The 14,136-nt window shown below is 38.7% G+C and overlaps 1 protein-coding gene across 1 annotated transcript in view; it reads left to right on the top strand.

Moving 5' to 3' along the window:
* Positions 1-1,453: 1,453 nt before the first annotated feature.
* The window catches only part of BMT2 (base methyltransferase of 25S rRNA 2 homolog), a 30,616-nt gene continuing 17,933 nt past the window's right edge, over positions 1,454-14,136 (top strand). The window contains exons 1-2 of the mRNA XM_041471491.1: positions 1,454-1,697; positions 13,768-13,909. Coding sequence (XP_041327425.1) covers positions 1,469-1,697; positions 13,768-13,909 — 371 coding nt within the window. The 5' untranslated portion in view covers positions 1,454-1,468. The remainder of the gene's footprint in view (positions 1,698-13,767; positions 13,910-14,136) is intronic.

Raw genomic sequence — 14,136 nt, 5'->3', positions numbered from 1 at the left:
ATAAAGTTTTATTTCTGATTCAACTTCCTGAACTAGTTTGATGTGGAACAGTAATCCAGACTAAAAAATTATTTTTGGATGTTTTTAAAGTCAACACGACCACTTATTTCAGTTTCACAACTTAGGAAGTAAAATGTAAGTAAAGGAAAAACTCAGTCACTACATTGATTTTTTCTTTCTTATTGTTGATGATAGTAGCAAAAATTTAAATTCTCCTTCCATTAGTCTCTTCTATTCTGAGGGAAAAAAAAAAAACCCACTCAACAAAACGGAAATACTCTTACAATAAAATACATAACACACAGTGATGAAAGATCCAAAATACAATGAAGTTGTTTAAACACTCTCTAAAAAATATCAGCACAGGAAAAGTTGGATTTTGAGCATTACATGGGCACTTCAAGGTGATGGGTGAGATCAGTATTTGCAAACATCACTCGGAGTGAGTGAACAAGGGAAAAATTTGCAGTCACTAACAATGAAAACCTTCTCTTTGGACATGAGAGTTTTGCCTTGATAATTCCACCTTCAAAAGAATTTTATCAGAAAAGCAGAAAACCACTGCGTTCTGTGATTAGCTGTAATTTTTTTCCTGGCAGGACCATCATGGTGCTGATAAGAACCAGTTATACATCCCACTGCACAGTGTGTCACAGACTTCTCATCAGCATGAAATCTCAACCCTACCTCCTGTCAGATTTGTCACAGATTTAATTGTAGCGCAACTACCCCCTTAATGTTTTTTAACATCTTCAAATAAGACAATTAGCGGCTTCCGGCCATGTCAAACAAGCAGCTTCATGGCTTATTTCCCTGCCATGATCTGGCAAGGAATGGTTCTGTTATTTCCAACAATTACTAACAGAGGGAACTGAAGTACTTGGGATGTGGGGAAAGGCTGCGGCCGGGCACAGAGAGCTGCAGTCAGAAGGGCGGCTGTGAGGGGCAGCTTTGCTGGCTGCAGGTGCTGCTCCTGCTCCTGCTCCGGCAGTGCATTTTCCACCCAAATGCATGCCAGAATCTGGGCTGCGCAGGGAAAGGGCCCAGCAGCTCCATGAACACATAAAAACGCTGAACAAAACTTGTGTTCTTCACACCACGGCCACCAAGCCGCCCAGGTTTGCTCGGATATGTTCTGAATTCAGGTTTTTTCCGCAAGGTCGTTCGTTTGTAGGTGGGGATTGGGTTTTTCCACGCCTTGCCAGACGCACTCCCGGCCGGCTCTCTCACGGAATCTCTGGGGAAGGCCGTCAGCTGCGGTAACGCACACTGGCTACAGGGGAAGCCGCACTGCCCCGGACACTCGCTGTATTTTCCGCCTCACTGTTGCGCTAAGCACCGCGGAGTGACGGGCTCCCCACGTGCGGATGGGAAGTTCAGTCGGCACGGGAGAGCCGGGAGCGCCGGAACGCGGGCGCGCGCGCGGACTCCATGTCCCGGCTGCCCGCGCGGCGGGGGCGGTGCGCGCATGCCCGCCCGGCGCGGCCCCGGCACGGCGCGCGCCTCCTCCTGGGCCGGGCGGTGCGCGGCGAGCAGCGGGAACACCATGGAGGCCGCTCCGCAGCCCCGGCCCCGGCCCGGAGGGGCCGCCGCCGCCCCGCCGCCACCCCCGGAGCAGGAGCGGAAGCTGGAGCAGGAGAAGCTGTCGGGGGTGGTGAAGAGCGTCCACCGGCGGCTGCGCAAGAAGTACCGGGAAGGTAACGCGGGGGAGGGGCCGCCCCGGCCGGGCCGCCCCGCTGCCCTCGCCGGCCGGGGATCGGGGTGTCCCCCGCGGGCGGGGGGCGGCGGGCCGGCCCGGTGTCGGGGGAGGGCGGCCGTGAGCAGCTCCGCGCTCGCTTCCTGCTCCTCCCCGGGAGAGCGGGGTCGCCGCTGCCGTGGGCTGCCCGCAGCCCCGCCGAAGGCAGCCCGTGGGGTCTGCCCGGGTTGTGCCGCTTGCCTGGAGCTGCTGGCGGCGGAGCCCCCTTCCTGGCCGAGAAGGGAGCTTCCCGGCTGTATTTTCCAAACTGAGGATCTGCACGCTTGAGGATCGTAGATGATGAATGCCAAAAGAGATTGAATGGTGATCTGGAAAGGCACAGGTCTTTGTGAATTATCTGTGCCTCCTGTCTTTCAGTCGTAGCGCACTAGTTCAGGCAGGAGCACTAACTGAAGGGGTTGGGGTAAAGCTCTTGTAATTACTCGTAGTCTTTGAAAAATTTACTTTGTCGTCAGTATTAATGCCCTTATGCAAGGTTTTTGTGGGTGGTATTGGAATACTTTAAAACCTCCCTGAAATGCTAGCACAGGTAACAGAAAATTCATCCATCCATTCTTTTAGTGAGCCTGCAGCTCACCTCCAAAGGAACAAACGCATGAAATGGGAGCTCTTCGTCTTGTAGGCACAAGTTCTTGCCTCTCCTCTGTGTTTGCGTATGACACTTCTGTTAAAGAAACAAGGTCATACTGCCTTGTGGACTCCCAAAATCTCCCCTGGAGCCAGTTCATGGGATTTGGGCACAAATACCGACCTATCTAGATACTGATCAAAAGTCGCTGTTTATTTTGGCCTTGGTGAGGCAAAACTTAAGGGAAGATCTCCCTTCACTCAAATGTTGGGAGAATGAACATAGTATATTTAAACATTCCAGTCCTGGCAAAGGAATCCAGCTTTTAGCAGTACATGTTTCTGCGTTACTTCAGAGCGCCTGTAGATTAAGACAGACAAGGATTGGCTTTGTTAACTTTTTTTTTTTTTTTAAGCGAGCAATCTCTGTAGCAACTGATTTTTTTTCTTTTTAGATGAGAGCCTAAATAAGGAGGGAGTTTTTCTAAGCCTATTTCTTAGCAAAGAGCAAGTTTGTGCTCAAGGGTAAGTTGTGTGTAGCTGGTTAAGTAAAAGAGCCAACAGCATTTTCATTTGCTTCCTATGGCTTGTAAATCATGCTTAGTGAAAACTTCACAGTGATTTTTCTAGTCACTCCAAAGTAGCAACATGATATGCCGTTTCATTGAGAGTTAAAACCATTTCGTGAGTTAAAACCAAACAATTCATCACATCTATTCAACAAGAAATGCTGTACCCATTACCTACTCATCCAATATTAGTTGGTCTTTACAAGTTACTAGCACTTAGTAGCCAGTTGTACTTCCTATGTTAGGTTCTTTTAGCTTCAGAATTTTAGTTTTGGAGTCTTTTCTACCTACATCTGCCTTTGCTTCTAGAGGCAGATTTGAGAATCTCCTTCTTAAATGCCTTTAATATCATTCTGAAATTGTAATACCAGGACATGCTTGATCTCTGAAAGGTCTTTTCTTGGAATTCTTTTTTTCTAATACTTGGTGATGCTGACTAGCAAGTATGTTATCCTGACAAAATTAAAGTTGACAGTTTGTTAAAGAGCAAAATCCCTTCATCCTTGCTTATGTGTTTACAGCTTTTTACACAGGGAAAGCCTCTTGGCTCCACAATTCAGTGATCTCACCTCCATATGAAACAGAAACATTATTCTGCAATCTTTTAATGTCTTTTTTTCTCTTTTCTACTCTGTCTCCTCTCATGTTTTACTAGAGTTCTATGAAGCTAGTTTCCATTTTGTCTAAATAAGCAAACAGTACTAGAATTGCTGTTGCATGGACTTCAGTGCTTTGTCTGTAGAAACCAAAGTAGAATCCCCTGTTAATTTTGTTGGTAGATGAAAAATCATGTTCATTATCCTGAAAGCTATATAATTATTTTGTACAGGGTAGGTAAGTCTAAGAAAGCCCTTTGTATTGTAATATGATTCTAAGTTACTATCTCCTGTTAGAAGTGTTGAAAGGAAATAGATGCATCCTTGATATACTGAGATGTATGTTGATAGATTTTATTTGGACTTGATGTTATTAAGCTGATTTCTTTGCTAATTCATTTGACTTGCTGACGTTATCAAGATTTGCGTTTTAATGGGCAGTTGTAACAGGCAAGCCAGTATTGAGTTGCTTAGAACTGCACCATTGTTATAATTTCATTTCATTTTCTGCAATGGTTCCCTTCTTTTTTGAAGATGAGCCAGTAAAAAAGTGACAATATGCTCCAAAATTGCAAGCCAACATGTTTTTGAAGAAGTTGCATACTTGTCAGAAGTGCAAGAGCAATATTTCTTAACTAGGAAAGCGTTGCAGCAAATTTTTTGCAGTTACTAGGGAATTACTAGAATAAAGTTTAGTCATCATGGCATGTAAAGGGTTTGATTTTGTTTTTTTTTTTTTCCTGGTGAAAAACTGGAGATTAATCAAAGCTGAACCTTGGCTATTTTTTAAAATTTCTGCACTTACTGAATCACTTATACTTGTGAGTATGGTGCATGGGTTTTATATGTAGTTCTGTACTGTGCCTCATGTCATATCATAGCCCCATGCCATTCATGAAAAGCATTTACCATCTTTTAAATGATGCAGCTGAAACGCTTTTAAGTTTGCGCTGAAGTGCATTTTTTTGTTTTCTTCAACAATTTTAATTTTAGATTTTTTACTGTGTGACTAGTACTTATCTTTTCTACTGTTTGAATATTAGTAGTATGACTTATAATGCGACTATTTCAATTTTTTTTCTCCTTTTTATTTTTCTTTATTTCCTTTTCTTCCCCTTCCCTTCTCTTCCTCTCTCTGTTGTTAATAAGAAAATAAAGGGAAGCATATCATCATAAATGCCATGGCAGATTTGGTATTTTGATATTGTAGGCTGCTTTTTCTTTTCCCACTGTGAGTCCTGCAGTAGTATTCTATGTGATATTTTGATATTATTTAGTGAAGTTTAGCAAATGAGTGTTGGTTTTAAATGAAAGTGATTAGTTCTTGTCCACACTGAGTGAATGTGTCAGCTAAATCAGCTAACCATTAGGAAGTTGTTTCAGGCTACTTTTGGGTAGTGATAGAGAAAGAGTACTTGCATAGTAGTTCCTAAAAATAAACATCATTCCTGAGGTTAGCCTATAAACTTTCTCATAATAAAGAAAATGTTAAGTGAGAATAGCTCTGAGATGTAACATGTTCACTTAGGAGTCTCTCTCATTAGTATAAAGCTCATGGGATTTTTTAGCTTTATTCCTGCTTCCTGTTCAAACAGAGTAATTTAATCTGAATTATTTTACATATCACAGTAATATCCAAAAGCTGAAACTGCTCTCAAGTAGTGAGTTAATTCACTTATCAGAAATTTCACGGTGGTTCTGGATCCTTGACACAAGCATATAGAAAGTACAGAAATGAGGATTTTCCATAATATTTGAATTTCTGTTACTACATGGAGATGGGGCAAAAACAGTGTTTAATTGAGTCGCTTCCTGTTGGTTCTGTTGCTTGTTAGCACAGGTGACCCCAAGTTTTACAGAGCTTTCCTCTATGCATCTTTTGGGCACCCGCTGCCATGGGCTGGAGCATGTTGTATGGTTGCATATAGCATGAATTTTTCATACGCTGCATGTAGGCTGATGTGTGTCGAGCCTGACAGACAGACCTGTAAAAGCTGATTTAGTGGTTCCTAAGGAACTATGCAAGATCTGCTGAACATCTGCTGTGTGATGTATGTTTGTTTGCTTCCAATTGCTTGTAGTAACTAATTTTTTACTGGGATAAAAGTCCCTTCCCCTGACACAAAGGCATCCTGTTTTTCTCTCAGTTGTTTATTACTTTTGTAGTCATGCAGAGCTGTATTTATCAAGTAAATGTTTTCACTGTAGCACGACCCTCAGTTATCGATGGTTTTGTGTATAGTCTGAAAGGTGAATTACAAGACTACTTTTTCCTTATAAGTCTGTAATAAGTACAAGTGAAAAAAATTGCTGAGGTATCTGTAAAGGTATTTTATGAAATGTTTTCCTGTGTGTTCACTAAAACAGTGCATTTCTCCTAACATATGCCTGCTAAGGCTGCTGAGGCTTAGAGAATCACACAGAAATGTTGTTTGTCCTGTTACTAGTTACCACATCACAGCAGCTGACAAAAACATTCCTAGGTGGCAGTTTGATTCCTTAAAAGAAATATTTGTTGAAACATCAAAGAAAAGGAACTATTTTAAAGTTTTTTTCAGAAAATCAGGGAAAATTTACAGGACCCTGCCTGATGATAATAAGTAACTCAAGTAGGTAAGTGGTTTAGACATTTAGACAGGAGGGTTGTTCTGAACTTGGTTGTTTCATGGTCTCTTTGTCTCATGTTTTTTGTGAAAAACCATGGGTGAGAGAGCTCAAGTTCTTCCTAATGTGAAACAGGAAACATTTTGAAATGGTGTCATTTTTCACAGGACAGGAAAAACTTTGTCATTGAACTCTACATGATAAATTAACAGTTGTTACTCCTTTTTGTTAAATATGACTGATTTACAGTAGAAATAAACCAAAGTTTTCAAGATATTAGTGTTTTATCACTTGCAATAATTTCTTGGAAGAGGAAGACATTTTGTAATACTAACTGTTTAATTTTACATCAATAGAAACTAAATTTTATTTAATTAAAAAGAAAACTGATTCTAGTTTATGACATGAGCATTAAGGTGCGATTGCCCTTACAGTTTGCACACCACAGTTTTGCAACAAGGCTTTCATTAGAAATCACATAAGATTTACATTTTGGGGGATTTAATTACTGCTATCATTTAGTGAACCTGTAAATTTGAAAATGTACTGGCTACAGCATGGACTTGCACTCACTGAACAAACAGGTCTATGACACCTTCCCTGCTCCTTTGCTGCCCTGGCAGGGGAGATGGTGCTCCTTTTACAGGGTCAGCATAATAAAATCTGTACCTATGCATCAGCATAAGTTTAGCTCCTGCATTTGCAAAAATTACTGGTTTCTGTTGACATGTTTATGTGTTGGTTGTGTTAAGGTACAGCACATAGTCCATCCCAGAAAGTCAGGTTTGGGAAAGAGGAGAGGAATTAAGTTTCCAAAAGAGTAGATCCAACACCTGGGGGCAGTAATTGCTTAAACTATTACATACATGCTGTTTCTGTGACAGCCATCAGAGATTTGTAGCAGATCAGAGACACAAATATTATTCAGAGTGGTCTAAGCTGATCCCCAGTAGATGCTGAAATGTCAGCCAGTTGGGCCCTCAGAGTCTGTTTTGTGTAAATGGATAGGAAGTTTACCTGAGAGGCCAGATGAAGAAATCCACATTTGGTCAAGTGAATCCTTGCCATGTAAGTTGGAAGATACTGAGATAGAGAAAGTTAGATTCTTGCACTTGATTTTTTTAAAAAATATTATGAAATAGTTTAGGTAACTCCTAAGAAATGTGAAGCAAATACCAGTCAGACATGAGAAGGAAAATATTAACTCTAACTGCTTAAACTTTGTCCAAGTTGAAGTTCATGTTCTATGTATAGACATGTAAAATTGGAAAACAGAGAAGCCAAAAATACCTAGTGTCGTGGGCAAGGAGTGCTGAATATGCTTTTTAGTAAGAAAGATGTTCAGGAAGTTTATTAGGAATACAATGAAAATTATGAATGTCATAATATTTGCTAATATTCCTCATGTAATTAATTTTTCTTATCGTTGCCACAGCATCCATACATTAGTAGTACAGGTAAATCTCAATTGACTATGTTAATGAGGACATTTTGTCAGACATTAATAGGAATTTGATTTCAGTTTTAGCCTAGCCTAGTTAACAGTGTAGGACTGCTTTCCTCATTTACTGTTTAGCATGTTATAGAAGCTACTTTACTGTTTCCAGCAAGTGAGAGGTGATCTTAAGAGACTGAGATCAGTTCTTTTCATCCTGCAGTGCAGTGCCATCAACAAACAAAAAAAACCCCTGAAAAATCTTGCTTGGCATTGCTATGGCTAGCAGCTGGTCATATAAAGTTATCCAGCGTTGTCATGGACACTTGTTAATTGTGGCAGTAGGTTTCCTTTTGACGATGAATAAAATTTAATAATTTTTATTAAGGTAGTGTTAATATTGTGCAAATATTGACATGTCTGTTTTGGTTTTGCCTTTTGTTGTTATTATGTATATTGAGGTTATTTTTTCTTCTACCAGAGCCAAAGTTCTGGTAGAGAAGAAAATAGAATGGCATTGTTAAATGAAGGTATTGAAAAGGAAGAGGACTGAGTCTGGTTTTCTACACTACGAAGTTATCTACCAGTATGTAGAATACTTCAAACCCTTAAACACTCGGAGGTGGGTTTTGGTGGGTTGGGGCATTTTTGGGGGTTTTTGGAGGCTTGTTTTTTGTTGTTGTTTTTGTTTGTTTGGTTTTGGTTTTGTTGTGGTTTTTCCAGTTAAAGCTACCTTAAATTAACAAAATTTTATTTACCCGGAAGGAAATAATTACCCTTTTTCTTGAGTGTTTTTTTGGGGTTTGTTTTGTTTTGATGGGTGGGGTTTTTTTGTTTATCTGTTTCTGGGATTTTTAGGGGTTTTTTTAGATTATTATTACTATTTTTTCATTTCTTTTTTTGGAAGAAGTTGTTGCTTAAGATCTAGACCTGCATTACATGTACCTAAGACTTAAATGCACAGTATCAGTGCCAGTTAACTTTTGATATGCAAGATCTTGTTTGGTGATGGATGAAGTAATCTGTAGTTAGTTTTGAGATCATCAGAGATGACTGTGCTGTTTTTCCAAAGAGCACTAGTAGACTTATGGAAAATAATAATTACAAATCTCTTCTTGTAGGTGCAGATAGAGTTACAAAAGTACTATGTGATAACTATTGTGTGGCTTGATAAAACAGAGTTATTCAAATCAGTTGTTTTTTGTTTCAACCCATTACAAAATGAAAAATACTGCCTTTAGCAGAGCTGAGCTCTATTTCTTGTATATTTTTTTCTTTTTACAAAAGGTTGTGTTTTCTTAAAATACCAGTTGACATTATTTGTTCTGTCAGAAGTTGAAGAAAAACTGCCTAATTATTTTTTGTTTATTTTATAAGCATACCTTAAATGACAGTTCAATTTAACACTGTACAAATAAATTACTTCTAAAAATAATTTTTTTTTTAATGGGATGGAAGAAAGCTGAATTTTTTTTTCTTAATAACAGACTACTTGGAGATAAGAATCATGGTGTAGGTTTGTCTCACCAAGAATGGCAAACCTGATCTTCTCATGGTGTTCTGAGAATCTCTGATAAGGACTTGTAAATAAATGCAGAGCTAGGGGAGTTCTTACTAATTTTGTATGATTCTTCTCTTTTAAAAATATTTTTGGTTGTTAAAATCTACAGCTAACATTAGGTCTCTATTGCTGTTACCCACAATTAAAATTATCTTGTAATTAGGATAATTTAAAAATAACTTTTACGTGCCTGACCTGTTCTCTGTGTGACAGTATTCAGCAACTGCTGATATGTCTGTGGTTGAGTTCAGGGCTATGACATGGCTGTTCTGTGGACAATATTAATGTGGGTGGAAATTACTTAGAAGGATTCATCTGTTCTAGGTAAGTAGTATTGGATTGTTGTTACTGTAAAGTCTGTGTTACGAAGAACAAGTCGATCAGTCATTTGTTCAGTGACAGAATTCTAGGAAGCAGTGGGCTTTGACCTTTTTTGTTTTTAAAGGAATACTTAGCCTTCAAGGTGAAGAGTGGGTTATTTATTTATTTTTTAGGTTCTGAATAAAATAGAACAAGCATTAATTAATTTTGAAATAACGTGGGTATAGTGCTTTGAGAGGTGTGTGAAACTCCTATTACAAGATTTGCCAGTGACACTTTTCAGCTGGACAGTGGCATATCTGGCTCCTTGATGGAGATCTTAGGCCTATGAAGATCTCTGAAGGTTCAGCACTCAAAAGAGGTTTTAAATTGCATAAAAGGTAATCGGTAAGTGTAGAGTAGAAGTGTTTAGTGCCTTCAACTTTGTTATGGTATGGTCATGAGTATGAAAAGTTTTAATACACAAAATCAAATATTAACTTTAGGATGTGGTCAAAGATCCAGGACTCTTCTTTTTATTCTATTAGATTTACCTACCACAAACTGCTATTTAATATACAGTTTATTAGAAGACTTAATAGAAGACTTTATGTATCTTATTTCTCTAGTAACTACTAGTTTTGTCATGAAACGTTCCTGTTTATTTTACTGCCTAAGCAAAAATTTATTGATTCATAAATAAATGTTTAGAGTATAGAATTAATGCCATATTTGCACCTGGATTATAATGTATTTCTTGAAAAAATAGTGTACAGTGGATTATAATATACTGATTGAAAAAATTAATGTGGACCTTCTCTGTGTTCTGGATATCAGTTTGAAATTGCATGCTTCAAGACTTGTTATAGTCACTATATCAAAATCTCAACATATAGGAAGGACTGTTTGTATTTTCATCTCTGTAGTGGAGCATGATTCTGGATTTAAAGTTTCTATATCTGGTGTGCCTGTTTGTGTCTACTCAAAGGTCACTATGTTAAAATAGTGGGGGAGGATAAACCACAGCAAAACAATGCACTGCCATGCTGCTTGCTCAAATGAAATTAGATACCAGACCCTTTGAAAGGCCCTGCACAACGGTGCCTTAAGATGACCCACTGTCTGCAGTTGTTTGGAGCTTGTATCCATGAAAAAGCAGAGAAATGGGCATCGTATCAAAATCAGTATTGACAGTGGATCAATAGCAGATGCTTAGACAAGAAAAAGTGAAAAATGCTGCTGAAGTATCACTGTGCTTGCTTACCATTCTGTCTTTTAGTGATTTTGTGGTCTAGGAGCTCCTGAGTTAGAAATCTCATCTTTGAATATGGAGTTTGTAATGGATTTTCTTCCTGTAGTTTGCCCAGCTGCATGAACTTCATGAACTTCAAGCTTAGTGATACATTTTATAAGGAAATAACTTTTTGGTTTTTTTTAAGCAGCTCTGTCTGTCTCATATTCTTGGAACAGCCAGAAGTTGTTCCATATTTACCTTCCCTCTGTCAGTTGTGATCTTGTGGAAGTTTGTCCCCTCCTTGTTTCATCTGTCTTCTTCTTTCTTCTATTTCAGTGCTCCTCATACAAAAGCAGGGCTGCATCTGTCCCATGTAGACAATTTCTGTATCTTGGTATTGGTAAATGAAAATAAACCAGAAGTGTTCATAGAATTGACTTAATATAGAATGTGTGACAGAATTACTTTGTGGTGAATTTTTCACTTTTGTTCTGCATCTCTCTCCTCATGGTCTGTATAATTCAATTTTATTTTCTTGTCAGCTCAGAGCCAAGAAGCTGTTACTCTTATAGGCAGCTGTGTTGTAACCCAAAGTTCACATCCCAGTGTGCTGGTAGTCAGCTCTGGTCTGTTGCTGTATGTCTCAATTTAAGACCCCTCATCTGGGGATGCTTTTAACCCTCATCTGACTTCCAGGGACTGGTGCAAATCTGTGATTTGTTCAGAAGGAAATCAGAGCAGCTGCTATGAGTGCAGGATTCGCTCTTAGAAGGCATCACCACTTTGATGTTACTGAGGGTAGGCTGGTTAAGAACGTCTGGTCTTTGCATATTTCTTCTTTCCCATCTCTCTTATTTTTTAAGCTTTAAGGAAAGGGGGTATTTGAAAATAGAATAATTGCTTCAGGATAGACCAGGTGAAGTATTGAAATAAAAGAACAGTAATAAACTTCAGATTTTTTTTTTGTGATATTTTCCTTCAGAAAGTGTTCATTCATTTACTTTTTACCTTTCCAGTCAGCCACGTATTCAAACAAATCTTTAGCAACTGTGAGTCATTGAAGCTTTTCACAGCTGTCTGGAGCAGGCAGTAGGACTCGGAGTCTTGTGTTGGAGAAACTACAACACTTTGTCTAAGCTGTGCCAGAATTCATTTGCTATTGAGAATCACTTCAAATTTTTACTAGTGCTTTGATTGCTAGGAGTTGTGTTTGTTTTGCCCCCTGTGCTGGTAGGTCACTCTTGTTGCCATTTTCTGCCCCCTTTTGTCAATAGGGTATGTCCTGTTCTGCATGTATGTTTCTACAGAAGGCTCTCCTGAAAGATCTGTTAAAGTGTCCCAAAGGTTTTAGCAGAACCCCCTGTGGGGATTTGCCTGCAACTTGGGTGTTTTCTCTGCTCTGGTGGTCAGCTGGTGACCTTGCTAGTACTATTTCTTATAAAGCACACCTCTCTGAACTTGGATCATTTGGAAAATAATGAGGGATGTCATTCAGTATTATACCTTTTTTCTTTTTTTTTTTTTGTCCAGTGTAATAACTTTCTCATATATGCTTGTTGAATAGCAAGTAGAATACATAATTTCTTGCACAGCTTCCCCATTTTGATAACATTAAATTTCAGCCACTCCCTTCCATCTCAAATGCCATCTCAGACTAGGGAGTATAAACACCTAATTTTAAACATGACTCACTTTGATGATTGTACAAGTGTACTAGATGCTTATTTCTGAAAATTGCTGTGACATCCCTAAACCCAAACCTAAGTAGGGAGTAACCTGGATGGTTGATTTAAATCTTTTAAGTATACATCTATACTTGTCCATCAGGGCCAGTCTTTCTGTAAGCGAGGACAAATGAGGTAAGGACTGTTGTTGCTTTGCATAGGAGGGAAAAAAATAAAAAGGTTGTCGCTGGAAAAGTCCTTGATTTACTGCTAATTGAAACAAAGTACATCAAAGAAATTGCCATAAGCGTGTTAGAAACAGCAATCTCTTACTGGCTTGAGGACAGGTCATACTGTAAGCTACTTTCAGGCTTTAACAGACATTTATTATTAGCTTATGGCTGATATACTTTCAAAGTATTTCCTTCTCATATAAAGATGCTACAAGATGGAACCATATTGTGAAAAGCGTGTTGTTTGTCCAAGTTAAAGCTTAAAATATAGTTGTGTTCTTGAAAAGTTATTTTTAGCTGTATTAGCTTGTAAGTTCAAAATCAGTAATATTTTTTATTCTGCAGATTGGCATATATTCCAGACATGTGCACACATTTGTGGTTAAGAAACACAAAAGTAATTAGTGAACATCATACCAGGAAAGCATCTTTCTTAGGACAGAAATGTCCTTTCAGTAAGGTACACCAAGGGTTTGCATGCTGTATAGGGAATGGGGCTAGCCATGACTAGCATTTATCTGGGTTTTGTTTAGCAGTACATTATGTAAAGCAGGCTAGGAGAAGTAGATACTTAACAGCAAAGAAGGAAAATCATAATGTTTAATTACTTTGAAGAGCCAGAACTTAACCTGCAAGACTTCTTTTCAGCAAGGTGAGGAGCATGGAAATAAACCTGTCCCTAGAGATCAGCAGAGGAGTTTGTCTGAGATTTCCTGATCATAGTTGGTTTGATTCTTCAGTACTATCCCTAGAAGCTAATTTACTGGGCCTGGCTAGATTAGGCAGCAATCAATGAGAGACTGAATTTCTTTCTCAGTATACCCAAAGAAATCTATACTGTGGGTTTAACTTTCGTGGCTTTTTCATGTAATGTCATCTACAGTACTTGCCATGGATATGAATGCTAGCAGAAACCTTTAAATCTTTCATTTCTAAAATGTTGTGTTAAATGCTCATGCACAGAGACCTGAAAGCAAAACTTCCCAGGGACTTTAATTTCACAGAAGAAATGGAACAAAATCCATGTACTGATATTTCTAGTTTCTCAAGTACCTGACAGCCCCTTCCTGCCCCAAAACTTGGAATTTTGTGTTTATGACTACAGAAAGAAGAACCTGGTTTTGTTATGTGTGGGTAAAGTAAGCTCTTGGTGCCTTATGTAACTTTTAAACTGGACGGGGATTTTGCTGTGGAGATAATGAGAGACTTTGTATCTGATGTGCAATTTTTTTGTTTTGTGTTGTTTAGTGGGAGACTTTGATAAGATCTGGCGTGAGCACTGTGAGGATGAGGAAACTCTGTGTGAATATGCTGTGGCAATGAAAAACCTTGCAGATAATCACTGGGCAAAAACTTGTGAAGGGGAAGGCCGAATTGAATGGTGTTGCAGGTAAATAATGTATTTGAAACATGCAATTGCATGCTTTTACTTACAATTATTTATAATACAAAGCTTAATTGTTTTTTACTTTTTGCCAATATTTAGCATTTGTCCTATAGCATATTAATACTTTACTGCTTTCTTAAAGAAATACCTTCTTAGCATTCCAGCTTACTAAGGAAATAGCTTAAGAAGTGTTTTGTTATTAGGTGATCCTTTTTTTATTTTCAACAAAC

Source organism: Pyrgilauda ruficollis, unplaced genomic scaffold, assembly GCF_017590135.1.
Source record: "Pyrgilauda ruficollis isolate IOZ18807 unplaced genomic scaffold, ASM1759013v1 scaffold27, whole genome shotgun sequence".
NCBI classification, from domain to species: Eukaryota; Metazoa; Chordata; class Aves; order Passeriformes; family Passeridae; genus Pyrgilauda; species Pyrgilauda ruficollis.
This window is presented reverse-complemented; position numbering and strand designations above follow the sequence as displayed.